Genomic DNA, 21,619 nt, shown 5'->3' with positions numbered 1-21,619 from the left:
TGAGCCACCTAGGTGCCCCTAAAACTATTATTTTTATATAAAGGAAGTAGGCAAGCCAGGGCTTATAAGTAGCACTGCAGTGCCGTATGAATTTATATTGTTTTAAAATAAGAAACCTCGAAGAAGATAAAATGAGATGAGTTATTACATTTCCTCTGCTGTTTCCTACCTCATGAATATTGAAACATTCTGGATCTTTGGACTTTTTGACTATGAGAGCGTGAAGAAACATGGCCATTCTGGTGGTGATGTAAAGGGAGTCCAGTGCAAGTCTTCCGTTGGCTGCCTGTGCCTTTCATCTCTTTTTAGCAGAATCTGTTGGCCTCCAAAATGTTGACTGCCTGTAACAAGATGATTTTATTTTTTTTTTTAATAAGAGTTTGTGACTAAAATCTGACCTTGGGGATGAAAGAATTTTTCTAAATATTTTTGCCATTGTCCCCCTTTAAAAATATGTGTGCTGCAATGAGCATAAGATGCTATTTACAAGCTGCGACCACTGGACAAAAGTACCAGGAAGGTCAAAAAAAGCTTTGGTTTGCTTGTCTTTTCCTATGCAAACTTCCTCTGACTCACTGTCTTCCATTGCCCCCTTTTCCAACACTCATACTAAGATGATCGAATAAAACTTAGCTTGCCTTACTTTTAACTCGAAGACTAAAGTCTTAAAAAATAAGTACATTCCATGTTTTTTCTTGAGATTACATTACTTAGCAGTCAGTCAACTTTTGTCACATCTAACTTTTAAGGATTCTAATCGTTGATTTATAGTAGTTTATCTGGTACATGAGCTTTACACAGATGCTATATTGACCACAGCTCAGCATTTTGATATAAAAACATTAAAATGAGTTAATTGTATGTTTTATAAGAAGGACAGATTTAAGCAAATCCAGGAACTAGATCATCTGTGAGTTAAATACCCATAGGATATGGCTACATATTCATAGTATATGTGTCCATGTTTATAAATTACATTAGTAGGTTTTTTGTTTTGTTTTTTTTTTGAGGCTTCCCATTTTATGAGTAAAAAGGGGCAATGAAATGAGACCCTGTGTTGTGAATTTGTTGTCAGAGGTTAATGTGAAACAATGCAAATATCTGCTGTAGAGCTCACCTGTCAGAAAATGAGTGTGTAGCACTTCAGCCTTTAGAGCGTTGCAGCCAGTAGAGAGAGCCACAGTTTGTTCTTTCATAGCTTTGTTTTCTGTTGGGCATTATGCCTTTGGTTTTAGTTAATGGCATTCTGTCAATTAGAATATTACAGTACAATTGCCTTAACAATATTAATTAACTGAGGAATCAAAAAAGTATCAGGGATCTTGTCTCCCATTTAAAAATATTTACTGTGTATCCCTTGGCTCACATAAACATACTACCTTCTGTGACTGTTAGGATGATACTAGGAAGACGTGTTGGGTAGGCTCTCCTACATCTAAGAGTTCCTACGGGAGAATGGTGAATCTGACTTAAATGGATTAGACAAAGAATTGTTCCTCAGGAAATACTTGTCTGTTATGCATTATAAATATTGCACCAAATAATTGCTTTAAAAACCTACTTCATAGGAGTTTAGAGGAGGCATAAATTTGGCGATCCAACCTTGGATTTAGTATCCTGTGACATCTTCTCAGATAAGGATATTTATCATTAATCACATGTTTGAATTCTTTTGCTGCTTTGGGCCATCTAATCCAACTTTAAAATGTTAAGGCAAGTCAGATAACTGTAATTAGATAGTATTCTTTGCTACCTTTTTTTTTTTTTAAAAAAAAGATAAAACTTGAAATGTTCCAATGTACTTCATTTTTGTAGTTATAATTTTGTTTTAGAAAAGAGAGAATTTAAGGTGACGCTTGAAGAGTTTTCATCCGTGGAGCAAAGTTTCTGTTAAGGGTTATTTTGTTGGATGAGTTTATTTAGTTGTAAAAAATATATATATATTCAGTGTATTCTTAGTAAATCTCAAATTATTTACATAAAAGAGCCCCCGTTTCCCTCAAGAACTGATCAGCAATTCTTCCGTGAAGGAAAGTCGTTATTGCTCCTGGTCCCAGATTTGTGCTCTTTGTGCCCCGCCAAAGGCAAAAGTGCTATGTACTTATTTTGTGCCCCGTAATGTTATACACATGCTTAATAAGATCCCAGATTGTATGTAGCAGTTGTCATGTATTTGTTTACTGAATGAATGCTTTTGTGCTCTTGTTGTACTTGTGTACAGAATGGCTCTGATATCTGTTTACGTAATCATCATGCACGTAATTTAAGAAGAAAGCAACAAAACAAAGCCAAATCTTCTGGGAGTCTTATTAGTTCACTCAGATGCTGCTCTTTGTTTTATTTTTATTGTTTGGTAATTTGACAGGAACCCCTTGGTCAAATCATATCTGTCTGTCTTTATCCCGTTTTCCTATTAGAAAAGGTTGCGATGAAAGATCCTCCGGACTTATTGGACAGGCAGAAATGCCTGAACGCCTTGGCGTCTCTTCGACATGCCAAATGGTTTCAGGTTGGCTCTTTGTTATTATTTTTTTGTTACTGTAGCCTTGTGCAGGTTTCGTTTGGAACACCTGCCACTTAATGATTTCTGTGCACGTGATGTATAAAATGGGGGCACTTTCTACCTTATAGGGTTATTGTAGGAGCAAATGAGTTAATTTAGGTAAGGTACAGAGTATAGTTTCTACTACAGCTAATGATGTTTAATTATCATGTAATCATTTTTGGCTTAGTATTCTGATTTTCAAATGATGGCTTATAAAATACAAACCGGGCTGAGAAAAGCTGAAAGATAAGATAGATGGTTGCCCAGAATGGGATTGCCATGAGGGTGTAAAAGCTATTTTAATAATATGCATCCTTTACTTTAAAATCTGCCTTTCTAAACTACAGTTTTACTGCTTTTAATAACTTAATTTTTTGGTTTGCTTGACAACTGATGAATGAGTGGCTAATTATTATTCACATTAAAGAACCTATCCGTGATCCATGTGCTTAAAATGAAGACTGGATTTCAACTGGGATATTGGAATCATTTTGTTTGTTTTAGGCAAGGGCAAACGGATTAAAATCATGTGTAATTGTCCTCCGCATTCTGCGCGATTTGTGCAACAGAGTTCCCACATGGGCACCATTAAAAGGATGGGTAAGTATTTATGCTTAAAAGCAAATTCTGTAGCCGTAGTTAGAGGAAATCCTGTAGAAATTGCATGTTACTGTAAAATGGCTACATTCTGAGTTAGGTGTGCATCATCTAGTCTCTAGAAAAAAATTGTACATCTTTTTATGTACTTTTTTTTACACATATAACCTGTCTTTTCTACCTCATCATATTCGTATTACGGAGTCTGAGATATTTTTCTGACAAAAAGGTTCTATACCTGTTAGAAGTGACTGTCTTCTTGCACTTCACTCTGTACTGATGGTTGATTACTACTCACCTACTGCCCGTGAAAGCTTCCTTGACACTGGCACATTTCTCTTTCAGGGCTACTTCCATTTAAAATAAAAATTACCTGATATGACTGTATATGGCTCCCATATCCTCTTTTTCTTTCTCTTTGAGTGTAGACACTTAAATATACTTTTGTTTTAGTAAGTAAAGTCGGGCAAATAGTACACGTAACACAATTGTGGACATAGTTTATAATGTGTATTGCAAAACTTATTTCATTTGGAAATGATTATGCTTGGCCCAATCAAGACCACAGTGAAGAATGTTATAAAACAAATAAAGCTATAAAGGGTCATTTTAGAGTAATCTAACAATTATTACTTTGATATAGTACATGAGTTTTTAGTTTATTAACTATGGAGATGTGGTCTTTCGTTTTTTCTTACTGTAGTATTTGGGGCAGACTGTCTGAAGAGAAGTTGTAGGTGGTTTGAGTGCTTCCTAGGTTGAGTAGGAGACAGGTGGACTGGGTTTGAACAGGCTATTACTAGCTTAGACGAAATCTTGTTAAATCTTTGTTAAATCAATTAGGTGACCACAGTTTCTTAAGTGATCCTTTCAGGGTAACCAAAAACAAAGTTTTTGTAGCATAATGTCTTCTGAATATGTTATCTCAAAAATGATTGATTTAAAAACTCTGGCTGGGATAAAAGTTGATAGTCAAGCAGGAAAAGTTTAATTGGACCCTAAATATTAAATCGACTTTCACCTTTTTGGCCTCCATTATAGATAGAAATGTCAGCTCACATTTAACTGGAATCCTTTTAACACTTGGTGCATGTACTAATTTGTAATTTAATATCTTCTAGCCACTAGAGCTTATATGTGAAAAGTCTATAGGTACTTGTAATAGACCTTTGGGCGCTGGGGAGGCCTTGAGACGAGTAATGGAGTGTTTGGCATCTGGAATACTACTTCCTGGTAAGGGTTTCAAACTCTGGAGGGAGAAGAATCAGAAACATTTCATTTTAGTTTATTTTTCTAAATATGTGCTAAATTTGTCCTCTGCACAGGAAAATGATGCGTAGGTGTGTTTTGCTTGGAATGTTAGCAACTAGAATGTTTGAATGTTGGAAAAGTGCTATAAAACTCTCTCTTTCAATAACTATAATTTATGTTTTATATGTACTAACATAAAAGGTACTAATAAGATATTGTGTCTGCTATGAATTTGCTTTACCTAGAGCTTTGAATTTGAAAATGTAGATGTTTGGTTAAAATGTATGAAATTCATTCTGTTCGCAGTCTGGTGTTTAATTTGGAAAAATTAAATTTGGTCTTATTTTACATATGTAATCCCTTTAAAGATCTGGGATGGTTCATCATGCTGTTTCTAAATTCTCAGAGTAAGACCGAATTTTGTCCTTAGATATGCAAGTGACTTCCAGTAAAATAAGGACATTTAAGTGTTAACATATTGAAAATGAGAGAGTGTCCTTTTTATTCCATTTAATTGAGCAGACTTTTAACCTAGGTCCTCAGTTTGGTTTTTTTTTTTCTTTTTCTCTCCATTCTTTTCTCTTTTTGTGTTAGTTTGTGGAATTCTAAACTCAGTTCTAAGTGGTGCTTGTGTTTTTCTTTTGCCTTTGCCTCAGGGGGTCCTGGTCTGCATGATCCTTGTGAGCGAGACCCAACGGATGCTCTCAGCTATATGACCATCCAGCAAAAGGAGGATATTACCCACAGCGCACAGGTAGAAGAGATGGCGCATGTCCATTTAGATCTATTTAGAGAGAGATCATAACTTTATTTTCTGAATCATTCTATTTAAACACTTTTTTCTTGTCGGCTATCGGGGACTTTTGCTATTATAAAGATAGCACTTAATGATTGTCTTTTTAGTTACATGTACTTTGAAAGGCTTTATGAATGGCCATTGAAATTTGAATAAATATAATCTTTTGTTCTTTAGCATGCACTCAGACTATCAGCCTTTGGCCAGATTTATAAAGTGCTGGAGATGGACCCCCTTCCATCTAGTAAGCCTTTTCAGAAATATTCCTGGTCAGTTACTGATAAAGAAGGTGAGTGTTTTATTGGGGTGGATGTGGGCAGTGGTGGAAATGGTCATGGATTACATCTCTCATTAGAGTGGAAGGAACTTAATTGTTAATCCAAGTCATGTATTGCTTTTATTCCTGACTTTCTTCTCTTCTGTCCCATCAGTAACATCAGCTTATATCGTTTATTCTTAGTAGTGACAAACTCACTTAGCTATGTTGTCCAGATTCCAATCTATCCAGTTTACTGCACAGACTTAGGGACCACACTTTGAGAACCAGTGGTTGAAGGGGAAAAGATGAGCCATAAGCTGAAGAGGAGATGTTATCGTGGTCACTGACCAATTAGATCTTTGTCATGCTTGGAAGTGTATGTAACTAAGAAAAAGAAAGATCTAAAGGAGAAGAAAATTCAGAACTATTCCGTTTGACCTAGTCTGTCTGAACTCACAGTTTCAACAGACAGAGCACAGGCTTTGGGGTCCAGTCAAAGCTCCACTACCTGCTAGCTTTAGGCCTTGAGCGATGGGTTCATCTCTCTCTGTGGGGATATTACCCCCACTTTATTGGCTGATGTCAGATTAAAATGCCTAGCTCAGGGTCTGGATTATAGCAGATACTCAGCCGTGAATCACTTACTCACCTCATTGTGCACAATACGTGTTTTCCCCCCTTCCCTTATCTCCTGTTATGCTAGAAAGTGGGATATTTAACACGAGTTATTCTTCACCTGGGACTCAGCCCATCTCCCACAATAGATATTATTCTAATAATTTTTATATGACAAAAATAGTGTGATGGCTCAATCTATTTATTTAGACAACAGAATTCCAGTGGGTTAAAAGACTTTTCAGGGAGTCCACAAAACCAAAACTGTTTCGTTATAATACAATAGCTTTTTTTTTTTTTTGTCTTTTCCGTGTTTTGTCCCATGAGTGTACAGTTTTCCAGAGGCTGCATGTGACAACATCATTACTCTGGCTAATGGAATGTTTTCTTTGTGTAGTCCTGTATTAAAACTGTTTTAATTTCTAATATGCTAAATATTAATGATATTACCCAAAAAACAAAGCTCTTTGAGTGTTCAGTAATTTTTTTTTTTTTTAAAGATTTTATTTATTTATTCGACAGAGATAGAGACAGCCAGCGAGAGAGGGAANGATATTACCCAAAAAACAAAGCTCTTTGAGTGTTCAGTAATTTTTTTTTTTTTAAAGATTTTATTTATTTATTCGACAGAGATAGAGACAGCCAGCGAGAGAGGGGACACAAGCAGGGGAAGTGGGAGAGGAAGAAGCAGGCTCATAGCAGAGGAGCCTGATGTGGGGCTCGATCCCATAACGCCGGGATCACGCCCTGGAGCCGAAGGCAGACGCTTAACCGCTGTGCCACCCAGGCGCCCCTCAGTAATTTTTTAAGAGGGTAAAGTGGTCCTGAGATTTACTTCTCAGGGGTAAGGAATTCTCTAGATCCTACTCTAACTTAAACACTGATGCTCAAGAAGTGTTTGTGGAGTGAAAGCCGCCTTCTAGAGGGTGCTCCACAGCAGCAAAGATTTTTTTTAAGGGGGGGGCGACAAAGATTTTTTGAAAAGGATTCACAGAGCCATGTGACATTAAGCACTGTGGATTGAATAAAATTTTCAAATATTAATAGAGATTCTTGTGATTGGTATAGAAAATTTTGTTTGAATTCATAGCAGTTCTTTTGGTTTTGTGTTTTTTTTCTTTCACTACATAGTAAAAGTATATTTACTGTTGTGTGGCTTAGTTTTTTTGTTTTTGTTTTTTAACTTTAAAGATCTTTCTCAAAAGTTTGGAAACTGTTGATCTGTCAATTTATAGCTTAAAATAGAACCAGACTGTCAGTGTTTCCATTCAAGCACTATCAGTTATTGGCTGCATGAGCTGGGCAAGTCACTCAACCAGTCTGTGCCTTAGCTCTCGGAAGAGGGGACGCTGGCCATTGCCTCCAGACCCTTACGGCATTTTTCTTCATATCTTCATGTTTTTAGCACCTAGCTTCCTGACATTGGCATTTAGACTTTATTCTTGTAATTCTTGGTGATTTCACTATGTGCACTCAGACAATTTTTTCCCCAAAATTTTGACTTCTTAATTGCTTGACTTCCTCTTCCACAAATATTTTGTCTTCTGTCCTACCTTAGTTACCCATACTGTGGAGGTACCCTTCAGTAACTGTACTCTCTCCATAATCTTATTTGTAAGAATCCCACTCCTCACTGCCTCTTGTCACCATTCTCGCTAGTACCCTTACTCCAGTTCTTGAGCCTCACCACTGATTCTTTTACCTTTTCATAGTCTCTCACCTTCCTCATGTTCTCTCTTCTGTCCCTTCTCTGCTTCTATTCCGTGGTCCATCATTATGAGCGCTCTCTAGCACATGCCTACACTTCCTTGATCCTCTCTTCCTGGCACAATTCTAACTCTGGGAAAATCCACCTCTGTGCCTAGACCAGGCTACTGAACATTGTTGGAGGGAAAAATACAGTCACCTTGACTTTTCCCTTTAGGTTTCAGATGTAAATAACCTTAAGTAGACCATCTGTGTTGACTGGCAATCCCCCTGTAAGTTCTAGAGTTCTCCAGTTTTCCTAGCTAGATAACTGTTCTACACCTTTTCTCATTTCATACTTCCTCTTCCAACACTTTGCTCTCATCTGATGATCTTGTTTGCTCAAAGGACTCATGTATTTGGATAAACTCCCATGACTGTGATAGACTATCCAGGCTCTAAAGACCAGCCTTAAAGCTTGTCTACAAGTGGACGTTATTGCAGCAGTTCTCTCTTTTCTCATGAAACCAGGGGCACCTCGGTGGTTGAGGTCATGACCCTAGGGTCTTGGGATCGAGCCCTGTGTCGGGCTCCCTGCTCACTGGCAGTCTGCTTCTCCCTCTCCCTCCCCTGGCTCATGCTCTCTCTCCTGCCCCCCCTCAAATAAATAAAGAAAATCTTAAAAAAAAAATTAAAAGATGAAACCAACCCCCCGCCCCCAATTCTGCAGTTCCCTCCAACAGAGTCCCATTCTCTGCTCCCCTTTATAAGCAGTACTTTTGGGAAGAGTGGCCTGTTCGTTCTCCTTTTCTTCACTTTAAAAAAAAAAAAATTTTACTCTAATCAGGCTTTCTTCCTCACCACCCTACCAGAGTCTCTGTTGTGACCTTCATGTTACTGCACTCAGCAGTTAGTTTTCAGTCCCCATCTTAGCCACATTTGACAATGTGGCAGATGAACACTTTTTTTTTCTCCCCAATTTTGTTACGATATAGTATGTATACAGAGAAGTGTAAAACTTATCATTTAGAAAATAATGATTAAAAAATTACATGCAGTCACTACCCTTTTTAAGAAACAACATTGTTAGCTTCTCAGAAAGTATCTGTTTATCTCTCCACATCACCTCCCCGCCCCATGAACTACTAACCATTCCTGACTTGTTGATAATCATTTCCTTGATTTTCCTTATATCTTTCCCACCTGTGTATGCTTTCCTAAACAATTTGATATTGCCTAGAATTTTACAGAAAGGGAATCAAACTAAGTTTAATCTTCTGTGATTGGCTTCTTTCTCTCCAGCATTGTTTGGGGGAATACATTCATATTGCTGCATATAGCTAATGTTTATTCATTTTAGTAGCTACATAATTTCCATTATGAATGTACTACAACTTACCCATCTACTTTTGCAGGATATTTGGAGTCTTTTCATTTTTTAGCATCCACCTGTAATATTGCTGTGAGCATTTTTATATGTGCCTCCTGGGGTGTATATCCAGGATTTACTGTGGGCTAGTATATGATCTAGTAAATAGTTATATATATTGGTTTATACTTTGACCAGCAGTGTGTGAAAGTTCCTGCTACCCTATATTCCTCAGCAGCATTTGTCATTGTCACACACTTTTTCTGACATGAAATACTGCTTCTCATTTGACTTGTAGGTCATTACTTTCTCTTGTTTTTTCTAGCCACACGGTCCTCTCCTAAGCTTTGTTGGCTTTCCCCCATCTTCCTGATTTCTGAATATTTGAGTGTCCCAGGGTGCAATCCTCAGACTATTTATTTTTATTTACACCCACTCTTTAGGTGACTTCATCTAGTCCCTTGTCATGAAATATATATATCTCTACTACCAGCGCTAGCTGTCAGCCAGCGCTACGACTGCAGACGTAGATATCCAAAGACGACCGCAGTGTCTCCACATGGATGTCTAAGAGACACCTCAAACCTTAGATATCTAAAATCCAAATTCCTGTCCGTTAACCCTCCCTCTGATCTGCTCCTTCCATAGTTTTATCCCTGTCCCAGTTGTTGGAAACTCTATGTGCTCAGGTTAGACACCTTCACCCTTGAATCCTCTCACTCTGATACAGACCTACAGCAGATCCTGTCTGTTTTACTTTCAAAATATGCCCAGAATTCAGCTATTTCCTTAGCTCCTTCACTGCTGTCATCCTGGCCTACACTGTCATCTACTCTTACCTGGATTATTGCAGTTGTCTTTCCTATCTGGTTTTCCTACTTCTCATGCCCCTGTTGTCTGTTCTCAGCAAAGCTGTAGTTCTTTTTTTTTTTTTTCCTTCTTAACTTTTTATGTGGAAGTAATTCTAGATTCACAGGAAGTTGCAGAGATAGTACAGAAAGGTCGCATGTTCCCCTCACCCAGTTTCTCCCAGGTTACATCTTATGTAACTATAGTACACTATCAAAACCAAGAAATTGATATTGATACATTTTTTGCCATTTTTATCACATGTGTAGATTTGTGTAACCAGCGTCATAATCAAGATGCAGAACTATTTCATTACCACCAAGATCTTTCTTGTTTTTCCCCTTTAGCCAAACCCACTCCACTCCCTAGAGCCATACCTAAGCCCTGGAGATCATGCATTTTTCTCCATCTCTATGATTTTGTTATTTCAAGGATTTTATATAAATGGAGTTACACTGCATGTGATCTTTTGAGAGTCATCCTTCACATGTCGTCCCCCCCCCCGCCCCGCCCAGCATAATTCCCTTGTGGTCTGTCCAGGTTGTTGTGTGTGTCATTAGTTCATTCCTTTTTATTCTTGAGTAGTAGTCTATGGCATGGATGAGCCAGAATTCGTTTAACCATGTACCTATTGTAGGACATCTTGTTTGTTTCCAGTTTGGGGCTATTACAAATAAAGCTGCTACAGACAGTCTTGTGTAGGTTTTTGTGAACAGTACACGAATCCTTTATTGTAATGTTTTGTCAAGTTTTGGCTCTAAGATTATGCTGGCCTTATAAAGTGAGCTGGAAAGTGTCCCTTCTTTTTCTGCTCCTTGGAAGAATTCGTGTAAAATTGATGCTATTTCTTCCTTAAATATTTGGAAGAATTTATCAGCAAAGCCTTTTGGGCATGTGATTTTCTTTGTGGGAAGGTTTTAAATTATGCATCTAATTTCCTTAATTGGGAAAGGGGTGTTATCTTACCAGAGTTTTGGTAAATTGTGTTTTTTTAGGAATTTGTGCCTTTTACCCAAATTTAAAAACAGTTTATAAGATCTTACTTTTTTTATTGTCTGCAGTATCTTTAGTGATGTGCTCTTGTGTACATTTTATACTTCCTTTTTTCCCTGATCACTCTCATTAGAGGTTTATCAGTTTTATGAGTCTTTTCCAAAAAATCAACTTTGGGGGCACCTGGGTGGCTCAGTCGGCTGAGCATCTGACTCTTGGTTTCAGCTCAGGTTGTGCTCTCCAGGTTGTGAGATCAAGCCCCAGTCAGGCTCTGTGCTCAGCATGGTATCTCCTTGAGATTCTCTCCCTCTCCCCCTCCCTCTGCTTTGCACCCATATACACTCTCTAAAATAAATAAATAAATCTTTTTAAAAACTCAACTTTGGGTTTGCTGATCATCTTCTGGTATATGCTTATATTCTATTTCATTGATCTGTGCTCTTATCCCTTGTTTTTCCTCAAGACCTTCTTTGGGTTTAATTTGCTGTTTTTTTTTTTTTTCTTTTTTAACTTTTTGAGATAGCTGAATACATAATTAATCTCTTTTGGTCTCTTATTATATATACTACTAAGGCTATAAATTTTCCATTTTAAGCCCAGATTTATGTGCATTAACTCTTTTTTTTTTAAGATTTATTTATTTATTTTAGAGTGTGTGAGAGTGTAGGGGGAGGGGCAGAGGGAGAGGGAGAGAAAGAATCTCAAGCAGACTCCCCACTGAGTGCAGAGCAGATGCAGGGCTTGATCTCAAGACCCTGAGATCTGGACCTGAGCAGAAATCAAGAGTTGGAAGCTTAACCAACTGAGCCACCCAGGTGCCCCACATTGCACTTTTTTTTTTTTCAAGATTATTTACTTGAGAGAGTGAGAGTGAAGAGAGAGCACAGAGGGAAAGGGAGAAGTAGACTCCTCACTGAGCATGGAGCCTGATGTGGGGCTCCATTCCAGGACCCCAAGATCATGATCTGAGCTGAAGGCAGACGCCCAACCGACTGAGCCATCCAGGTGCCCATACACTCTTTTGACATGAGTATTTTCATTTTTGCTTAGTTAAAACTAGTTTTTGTTTTCCCTTTCTAATCAGCTCTTTGACACATGAGCCATTTAGATGTCACTGCTTCATTTCCAGGCGAATGAGGATTATCATCTCTTTATTTTTGAGTTCTTGCTTATTCTGAGATCTGAGAACATACTTTATATGATATCTGTCCTTTGATATTTCTTGAGACTTATTTTATAACCCTGTACGTGGTTTTTGTAAATGATTCATACTCTGAAAAAAATATGTATATTCTACAGTTGGTGGTCAGAACGCTCCTTATATGCCAGGCCACATTTGTTTATTGTGTTGTTCAAATCTTATATACATGTGCTGTATTTTTTGTTTACTTGTATGTCACTTCCTCTCTATCGTGGATTGTCTGTTTCTGCTTGGAGGTCTGCCAGTTTTTAATTTATACTGTGCTTTTCATTTCTAGAATTTTGGCTCTTTTATAGTTTCAGATTTTCTGCCAGAAATTCTTCTTGTCTTTTTTTTTTTAAGCATTTAATCATTTTTTTTTAAAGATTTTATTTATTTATTTGACAGAGATAGAGAGGGAACACAAGCAGGGGGAGTTTTTGAAAGCTGAATCATTTGGGTCCCTTTTGGGTCTGTTTCTGTTGTCTGCTCTGTCCCTTGATTTTTGATCACAATATCTTGTTTTCTTATGTACTTAGTTATTATGAGTGCTGGAGACTTTAAATGAACAGTTGTAGAGAATTTANTCTTTTTAATGAAGTGTGTTTTTGAAAGCTGAATCATTTGGGTCCCTTTTGGGTCTGTTTCTGTTGTCTGCTCTGTCCCTTGATTTTTGATCACAATATCTTGTTTTCTTATGTACTTAGTTATTATGAGTGCTGGAGACTTTAAATGAACAGTTGTAGAGAATTTAAAACCTAGAGTAATGATATCTTTGGAGGATTTACATTTGTTTCTGGGCAATGGAATTGGTGATCCTGGATCATTTGAATCCAGTCAGGAATTAAGATGGGCTTGAGTCCCTGGGAGATCCAGACTATTTCTAGTTTATTTACCTCTGGTATATGACATTGCAGAGGCCCAACCCCCAGTGTGGGGGACTCAACAGGCCTTCTTTGCTCGGTGAACTTAAGATTTTGACCCCTGAGTCCTGAGTGCCTGCTAAAAGTTACTCTGTCCAGTTCTTAGTGGCTTCTCCTGGATTTGGAGGATGAACCTATGGGAAATAGGGCCTCTAGTGTAAGGTTTCCATTATCTCCCAGATATTGACTCCACAGTTCTTTAGTGTCCAGGAATAGATATTTTTTTCTACATTTTGTCCAGCTTTTCTAATTGCTTTTCTCAGGAAGGCTTTTTGAATTTGCTTACTTTCTTATACTGGATAGTGAAACTTAAGTATTATGTAAAAGTTCCTCTGGTGAACTGGTGGCAGCTAGGGTTGGCAGATACTGCCCCTCCTCATCTTCTATAATCATTCCTCTTCTTGTTTAGGCTACTCCAACCACTCAGGCCTTTATGGGTGTTTTTTTAGATGTTCCTATCTTAAGACCTTTGTATTTGCTGTTTTCTCTGCCTGGGGTTCTTCCCCAAATTGCTGAATGGCTCACTCTGTTATTTTCATCAGGTCTTTATCAGAGGGTCACCTTATCTGTGATACCTCTCTGACCCTGGTGATGAACACCACATGTAAAATAGCAACACCTCCACCCCCTCAAGCCTCTTACTTTTCTCCCATTTTGCTGACCATCTTATGACATATAATTAGCTTCTACCACTGTGCGTAAACTCTTTGAGACATTGTTTTGTTCCATTACATGTCCATCACCTAAAATTGTCCTGCTCAATTAGGGGCACCTGGGTGGCTCAGTTGGTTGAGTGTGTCTGACTCTTGATTTTGGCTCAGGTCATGATCTCAGGGTCATGAGATCAAGCTCTTCACTGGGCTCTGCGCTGGGAGTGGGGCCTGCTTAAGATTCTCTCTCTCTCTCTCTCTCTCTCTCTCTCTCTCTCTCTCTCTCTCTCCCGCCTCTCCCTCCCTCCCCACTTGCTCACTGTCTTAGAAAAAAAAAAAGAATAAAGAAAATGCTTAATTAATATTTATTCCTGAATGAATATGAGAATGAAATTATGACAAAACTATAGGCTTCATAGGAACTTGTGAGGATTAAATAAGTTAATACATTTAAGTGAAGATGTTTACAGTTAAGGTATTAAGCACAGTGCCAGGCACATGGTAAACACATATTGTTTTTCAAAATTGTTGCCTCTCAAATGATCACTTCTCATTTCTAGATATTATAGAGATTGAAAACGACTTGCTTTTTGTAAAGCAAGCCTATTTTTTTTTTCTTGCCTTACTATTACGACTAACACCAGATTTTACAACCCTGGGGCTGGGATGGTAGAATGAAGCTTAATCCATGGAACCCTCTTTATGTAGATGCAGGATTTAGAGAATAGATCTGTGTTTAAGCCAGCTTGTGATTTGCAGGCAATCAGGAAGCAGCTTTTAATGTAACTTAATGAGTGGGAGAGTGATTGAATAGACATCATTCCTTTTTAACTTTTATACTTTTATCTCCTGAGAACTCCATTCTGGGAGACTGGCACACACACAGTTTTATGTAATGCAAGTGAAATATGATACTAAGCAGATATAAGCAAATACTGTTTTTGTTGAAGAGAACATCAAAATTGATTGACCTGAGTGGTAAGTATTGACTCAAGCAAATGCTGAAGTCAGTGTTTACCACAAGGGACAGTAAATCTTGATGATCAGAGAATATATAGTTATCTCAGTATTATTACAGAGTTTCACTAGAAGTATCCGGAAATCTTGTGGAATGAATTTCTTGAGTATAACTTTCCTTTTGGAAAAACCCAAGAACGAACTTTTAAGTTGAAGACACAAAGTTCTTTGAAGTCCTTACACAAATTGATGAGCTTTTCCCTGATTGTTTTTTACTTGGACAGCCAAGTTCCTCCCTTGTGCCTGCCAATGTTATTAGCTAGCTGCTGTATTCAAGAAATTGATTGATAATCAGTTCAGTTAGTTTTTGTTCCGTACCCATTATATCGCTTATAAGTCTTATGTTAGATAGTTTATAAGATACAAGTCAAGGGGGAAGTATCTTTGATGTTCATCAAATTTAGTAGAAATACAAGATCTCTATATTTGAAATAGGCAATGGCACAAGACTGCATGTGATACTTTATGTTTCCGATAACATAGAAATTATTTTAGAAAGTTGAGATGAGAGGAAAGTTGAAGAAGATGAACTGTAAATAAGCTCTTTTTTTTTTTAAGTTTTTATTTTAATTCCAGTTAGTTAATTTACAGTGTTGTCTTAGTTTTAGGTATAAAGTATAATGATTCAGCAAGTGGTGCTCGTCATGACAAGTGTACTCCTTAATCCCCATCATGTATTTACTCAACCCCTCCTGTGCCACCCAGGCGCCCCTAGAAATTATTTTAGAAAGTTGAGATGAGAGGAAAGTTGAAGAAGATGAACTGTAAATAAGCTCTTTTTTTTTTAAGTTTTTATTTTAATTTATTAAGTATTTATTTTAATTCCAGTTAGTTAATTTACAGTGTTGTCTTAGTTTTAGGTATAAAGTATAATGATTCAGCAAGTGGTGCTCGTCATGACAAGTGTACTCCTTAATCCCCATCATGTATTTACTCAACCCCTCCCCCCCCCAACCCTTTCTGGTAACCATCAGTTTGTTCCCTATAATTAAGAGTCTGTTTCTTAATCTGTCTCTCTCTTTTTTTTCCCCTTTGCTCGTTTGTTTTCTTTCTTAAATTCCACATAAGAGTGAAATCATATGGTATTTGTCTTTCTCTGACTTATTTCACTTAGCATTATATTTTCTAGCTCCACCCATGTCACTGCAAATGGCAAGACTTCATTCTTTTTTATGACTGAATAATATTCCAAAAATATTTATAATAAAGAATGAGTATATGTATATATATTCACACGCATATACACACCACATCTTTATCCATTCATCTGTTGATGGACAGTTGGGTTGCTTGCATATCTTGGCTGTTGTAAATAATGCTGCTGTAAACATCAAGGTGCATGTATCCCTTTGAATTAATGTTTCTGTATTCTTTGGGTAACCCAAGTAGCATGCCTGCTGGTTCATAGGGTAGTTCTACATTTATAACTTTCTGAAGAACCTCCATACTGTTTTCCATAGTGGCTGCATGAGTTTGTATTCCCACCAGTGTTGCAGAGGGTTCCTTTTTCTCCACATCCTTACCAACACTTGTTGTTTCTTGTGTTTTTGATTTTAGCCACACTGATAGGTGTGTGGTGATATCTCATTGTGGTTTTGATTTACATTTCCCTGATGTTGCGTGTTGTTGAGAATCTTTTCATATGTCTGTTGGCCATCTGTATGTCTTCTTTGGAGAAATATCTTCTGTTCCATTTTTTTTTTTTAAGTAATCTCTACACCCAACATGGGGCTTGAACTCACAACCCTGAGATCGAGTCGCATGCTCCACCGGCTGAGCTAATAGGCACCCCTGCCCATATTTAAATTGGATTATTTGGTTTTCGAGTGTTGAGTTGTGTTAGTTCTTTATATATTTTGGATACTAACCCTTTATCGGATATGTCATTTGCAAATATCTTCTCCCATTCCATAGGTAGCCTTTTAGTTTTGCTGATTGTTTCCTTTGCTGTGCAGAAGCTTCTTATTTTAGTGTAGTCCCAATATTTTGTTTTTGTTTCCCTTGCCTCAGGAGACGTATCTAGAAAAAAGTTGCTATGGCTGATGTCAAAGAGGTTATTGCCTGTGTTCTCGTTTAGGGTTTTTGTGGCTTAAGGTCTCACATTTAGGTCTTTAATCCATTTTGAATTTATTTTTATGTATAATGTAAGAAAGTGGTCAGTTTTTTTCTTTTGCATGTGGCTGTTCAGTTTTCCCAACACCGTTTGTTGAAGAGACTGTCCTTTTCCCATTGTATATTCTTTCCTGCTTTGTTGAAGATTAATTGACCATATAGTTGTGGGTTTATTTCCGTGTTTTCTATTCTGTTCCATTGATCTGTGTGTTTATTTTTGTGCCAGTAGCATATTATTTTGATTATGTAAATAAAATCTTGAGTAGGATTTGAGTAGTCAGACAAAAGAATGGTTTGTAGCATGAGAAGTAGAGTTCCAAAAGCATAAGAATTTAATATGTGGGCTTAAAAAATTTATACAAATAATAAATGTTAAATTATAGACATATCTGAAAAGACAAATAAAAATAAATCCTTGCCGCAGAGATAACTACCTTTAACATTTTGATATATATCTTTGTAGACTTTTTCCTGTTCATGTGTATAGAGCTGTGAAAAGTGCAAAGATATTTGTGCAAATGTTTTTCAGTACATACGAATAAATAGGAAAATAAATATTGATATAAAGGGATATTATTAAATTGTTTCATAAAGAGTCATTTAAAAATTTTTGCTATTTTAAGATTATATATATGGTAATTTAATTGATCAGTGAAAATACTATGGTCTTTGTGATTCCTAAGATTTTCCTTCCTGAACATATTAGATACATTTGGTAGAGTAGGTAGACACATTGTTTTGACTAATAATGAATCTCTTAAATTTTTTTAGGTGCTGGGTCTTCAGCTCTGAAGAGGCCATTTGAAGATGGATTAGGGGATGATAAAGATCCCAATAAGAAGATGAAACGAAACTTAAGGAAAAGTATATAAAACCTTTCTTCTTAGAGATGTGAACTAGAAAAGATTTGTAGTCTCAGACAGGAAAATAAAAATTACAAAGTGTGAAGAATTTGGTTCATTTGAATTGGAGTTTTAAGAATATATCTTAACGGAGAAATGGATGATTGGATAGCTGTCTTTTGTTTTTAGTCTTCATTGCTTCAGATATATTAGTATTGACAAACTAAAATTGATGTTATAGATCTAGTAATTCATATCACTTGTACGGTGATGTATATAATTAAACTGATTTTAGAATTACTTATGAAGTAAAATTAATTTGTATATGTGTTTTCAAATTCTTGTTTTTTTAAAACCTGGTGAATTTATAGTGGTCACTCAGAAGCTACAGCTGTATAGATTAAAAGCAAAATGGTTTAATTTCTGATCTCATTGTTTTGTTTTGTTTTTGTTTTAAACAGTTCTGGATAGTAAAGCAATAGACCTTATGAATGCACTGATGAGGCTAAATCAGATCAGGCCTGGGCTTCAGTATAAGCTCTTGTCTCAGTCTGGCCCTGTCCACGCCCCAGTCTTTACAATGTCTGTAGATGTGGATGGTACAACATATGAAGCCTCAGGGCCATCCAAGAAAACAGCAAAACTTCATGTAGCAGTGAAGGTACAGTATTGCTTTTATTTAATTTAACAGGGCTTTGTTATTTTATGTTGTAAATAAGGTGCTTATTTTTCTAAAATAAATTAACAGAATTTTTTAAGATTTTAATGACTGACAAAAATTTTTGTCACCTCTGGATTACAGAATTTTTCTTTTTTTGGTTATAAAATAATATGTGTTGATTATACAAAATTTGGAAAATGCAGAGAAAAGTAAAGACATAAAAATATGGGGCAGATTAATAATATTTATATATAGTATGTTTGTTTAGGTTGAGCTCATAGGGTATATGTAATTTATCCTCTGATTTTTTTTTCATTTACTATGTCATCAGTGTTTTCTCATGTTATTAAAATCTTCACAAATAATTTTTAATTGCTGTATGATTAACGTGACATGGATATACTATTATATGTTTAGACTTTTTACTATCATTGAATATTTTGGTATTTGCAAATTTTTCGGTCATAAATAAATTTAGTTATTATCTTTGTGCATATGGTGCCTAGAGTATTTCCATAGGGAATAAATTGGTCCAGGATTGAACCAACCAATCATGCATGTAGTTTTGTAGAAAGTCCCTAAATCCTGGAATTTTTCCATGAGTACATTTGCCCTTTTGTAGACAAATGTGAAAATGTCAAAGATCATGTAGACTAAAGACCAATTTTAATTTAATAAAAGTTCTGTTATGTAACAGTATGGCATAAGACAGAATTGGTTTGTTTTCATGATCATTCCATTTTGCAAATATTAATAATATAGATGTTAACATTATCCTAGACTCTGAGTGTATAGCAGTGAACAAAACAAAGCCCTTAGCCTCCTGGAGCCTATATTCTAGTGTAGAAAAGACTAGAGCCAGACAACAAATATACAAATGAATAAATTATAAGGCAAGTAGTAATAAGCACAATGTAGGAAAATAATAAAAACTGTAAACATATGAAACATTTATGTTGTGTCTTGTTTACAAAAGGGGTACCTCAAGTATGATGACGTAGTATGAGTTAAAATGAGGCAGAAAATTGAAGAGTGAGGGGAAAAAATAAATCCAGGATTAAAGCTAAAAATACAGTTCAGTAACTTAGCTGTAATGTATGCTAAGAATGAGTCACAGATTTAGATCTTGGTTCTCTAGCATCTGACTCAAGAAGCTTGTGAAATATCCCTTCACTGTGACATAAGAACAGACCGTTGATTTTAAGAGTCATAGTTGTTTTGGTATAGAGATCAAGTGGGCATTCTCCTTGAGTGGGTCTTCATAAAAAAGGATCACAGTGACATCCTTTAACATCATGTGTGGTGCAGTGACAGTTTGTGGGTTATAATTGCCTTTAACACAAACTAGTGGCCTCATAGCAACTTGCCATTCAGTAAAATTTGGGGAGTAAGAACAGTGGCAGATTTTGTAATATGACAGGATTTAGATGCTATTTGTTCTCATAATTACTGTTATCATTTTGGTATGTAGTTTTCCAAGCCTTTTTTTTTTTTTTAGACCTGCAATTCCAAAATCCAGAAAACACTAAAAATGAAAAATATTTCCCGAAGTTTGATGCAGACTCACTTGATGGGAAAACCTGAATTGACGTAGAACTACGTTTAGTCTTTATTATTCCATTTAGTGTGAATATTTTATGTGTTTCTTTGCACAAGCACGCGGTAGCCCCTGAACTCACCTAGGGGTTTGGAAAATATATAGTAAATACTTTGTATTAGCTTTCTAAATTCTGAAAAACTATGAATTCTCAAAATAATCTGGCCCCAAGCATTTTAGATAAGGAGTGGTGGGACCTACGTAGTGGGTATACAAAATATATAATTAAAACAAGTATTATTTTTGTTCATCCAAGAATATGAGTTTTTTTTTTTAAAGTTATCACAAAGATTGTTCTCCTTTTTAGTGATGACCTAATGTTTTTTTTATTATCAATCTACTGTAATGTAACTGATCCTTTTAGATTTAGATGCTTCCATTTGGTTGCTTTACATCTTTTTAAACTAGTCTAATTATCCCTTAAGATATATTCTAGGGGCACCTGGCTGGCTCTGTTGGTAGAACGTACGACTCTTGATCTTGGGGTCCTGAGTTCAAGCCCCATGTTGGATGTAGAGCTTACATTAAAAAAACAACAGAAACAAGTGAAGATATATTCTAGAGATGATATTTCTAGATCAAGAGAGGGCACATTTGAATGATCCATTAATTCATTAAATATGTATTGGGCCTCCTGTTATATGCCAGGCGTGTGTGTGTGTGTGTGTATATTGCCAAATTGACATTTATATACAACAAGTTTCAGGTTCTGTTTTACAAATGAATTTGAGAGTGTTTTATATCTAACCTGTGTTTATGAAAGTAAGTCCCACTAGATAAAAATCCTTAGATTCCTTACTCATAGCTTGGTAGGAGTCTGTACCTGTTAAAACACATCACACCAGAGAATCAAATCAAAACAAAATATGAAAAAGCGGTTCCTGCCACAGGAGCCTGGCCAGCCAGCAGCAGGCACCCTAAAGTGATGGAGATCGATTGCCAATCTTTTCTTTCCTTTTCCAGCCCTTTTTCCTGACAGTCCCTCACAAAGAACATAATCAGCCATATTCCATGAAAAGAATCTTAGTCATTGTGGGGAAAAGGTCAGCTAGAAGAGAGAGGACAGGGAGTGAAGGCTCTTTGGAGAGGTTCTTGCGGCCATCAGCTCTCCACCATCCATAAGCCATGGATAAGACTTTCTTTTGAGTGGAGAGCTATAGAGTAGAGTATGTTTTCATGTGTTTTCTTTTCATTTTTGTCCTGTCGTCTTTGAGGTTATCAGCTTTCCCAGCCTCAACTGCCTTCTGGGGGGAAGAAAAGTAATGGTTACATTGAATTTCCCAGTCACCTTGTTTCCAGGAATAATCTTGTGATTTTTCAGCCCAGTTGATGTGTTTATTAGATTTGATTTATTTGCCAAACACTTGAGACTCACTTTTTTGGTGTATCAATTTTTTGGCTTCAGTATTGATTCCAAGCAAACTTTGGTTCTAGAGGTCTGAGAACTCATTACTTTTTTTTTTTTTTTAACTTTTGTAGCATATACTAGTTAATCTCATGTGTTCGTAGGAAAATGACTTAATTTGACATTTTTTTGTTAGTTGGGCTGTATTGCAAATACACTATATCCTTTGAGATTATCTATCAGTTTTATAAAGTATAGTATAGTGAAATATGTTGCTATAATAACAAGTAAATAAATGAATATGATATGTGAGGAAAGCAGAGAGAGAAATG

At 36.4% G+C, this 21,619-nt stretch overlaps 1 protein-coding gene across 2 annotated transcripts in view; it reads left to right on the top strand.

Moving 5' to 3' along the window:
• Positions 1–21,619, top strand: part of STRBP (spermatid perinuclear RNA binding protein) — an 86,537-nt gene that overhangs the window by 42,137 nt on the left and 22,781 nt on the right. For both annotated transcript variants that reach the window (XM_034664468.1, XM_019800465.2), the window contains exons 6-12: positions 2,418–2,509; positions 3,050–3,145; positions 4,264–4,375; positions 5,050–5,147; positions 5,367–5,478; positions 17,614–17,706; positions 18,146–18,345. In XM_034664468.1, coding sequence (XP_034520359.1) covers positions 2,418–2,509; positions 3,050–3,145; positions 4,264–4,375; positions 5,050–5,147; positions 5,367–5,478; positions 17,614–17,706; positions 18,146–18,345 — 803 coding nt within the window. The remainder of the gene's footprint in view (positions 1–2,417; positions 2,510–3,049; positions 3,146–4,263; positions 4,376–5,049; positions 5,148–5,366; positions 5,479–17,613; positions 17,707–18,145; positions 18,346–21,619) is intronic.

Source organism: Ailuropoda melanoleuca, chromosome 7 (assembly GCF_002007445.2).
Source record: "Ailuropoda melanoleuca isolate Jingjing chromosome 7, ASM200744v2, whole genome shotgun sequence".
Classification (NCBI taxonomy): Eukaryota; Metazoa; Chordata; class Mammalia; order Carnivora; family Ursidae; genus Ailuropoda; species Ailuropoda melanoleuca.
The sequence above is the reverse complement of the archived record's forward strand: the minus strand, read 5'-3'. Positions and strand labels throughout refer to the sequence as shown.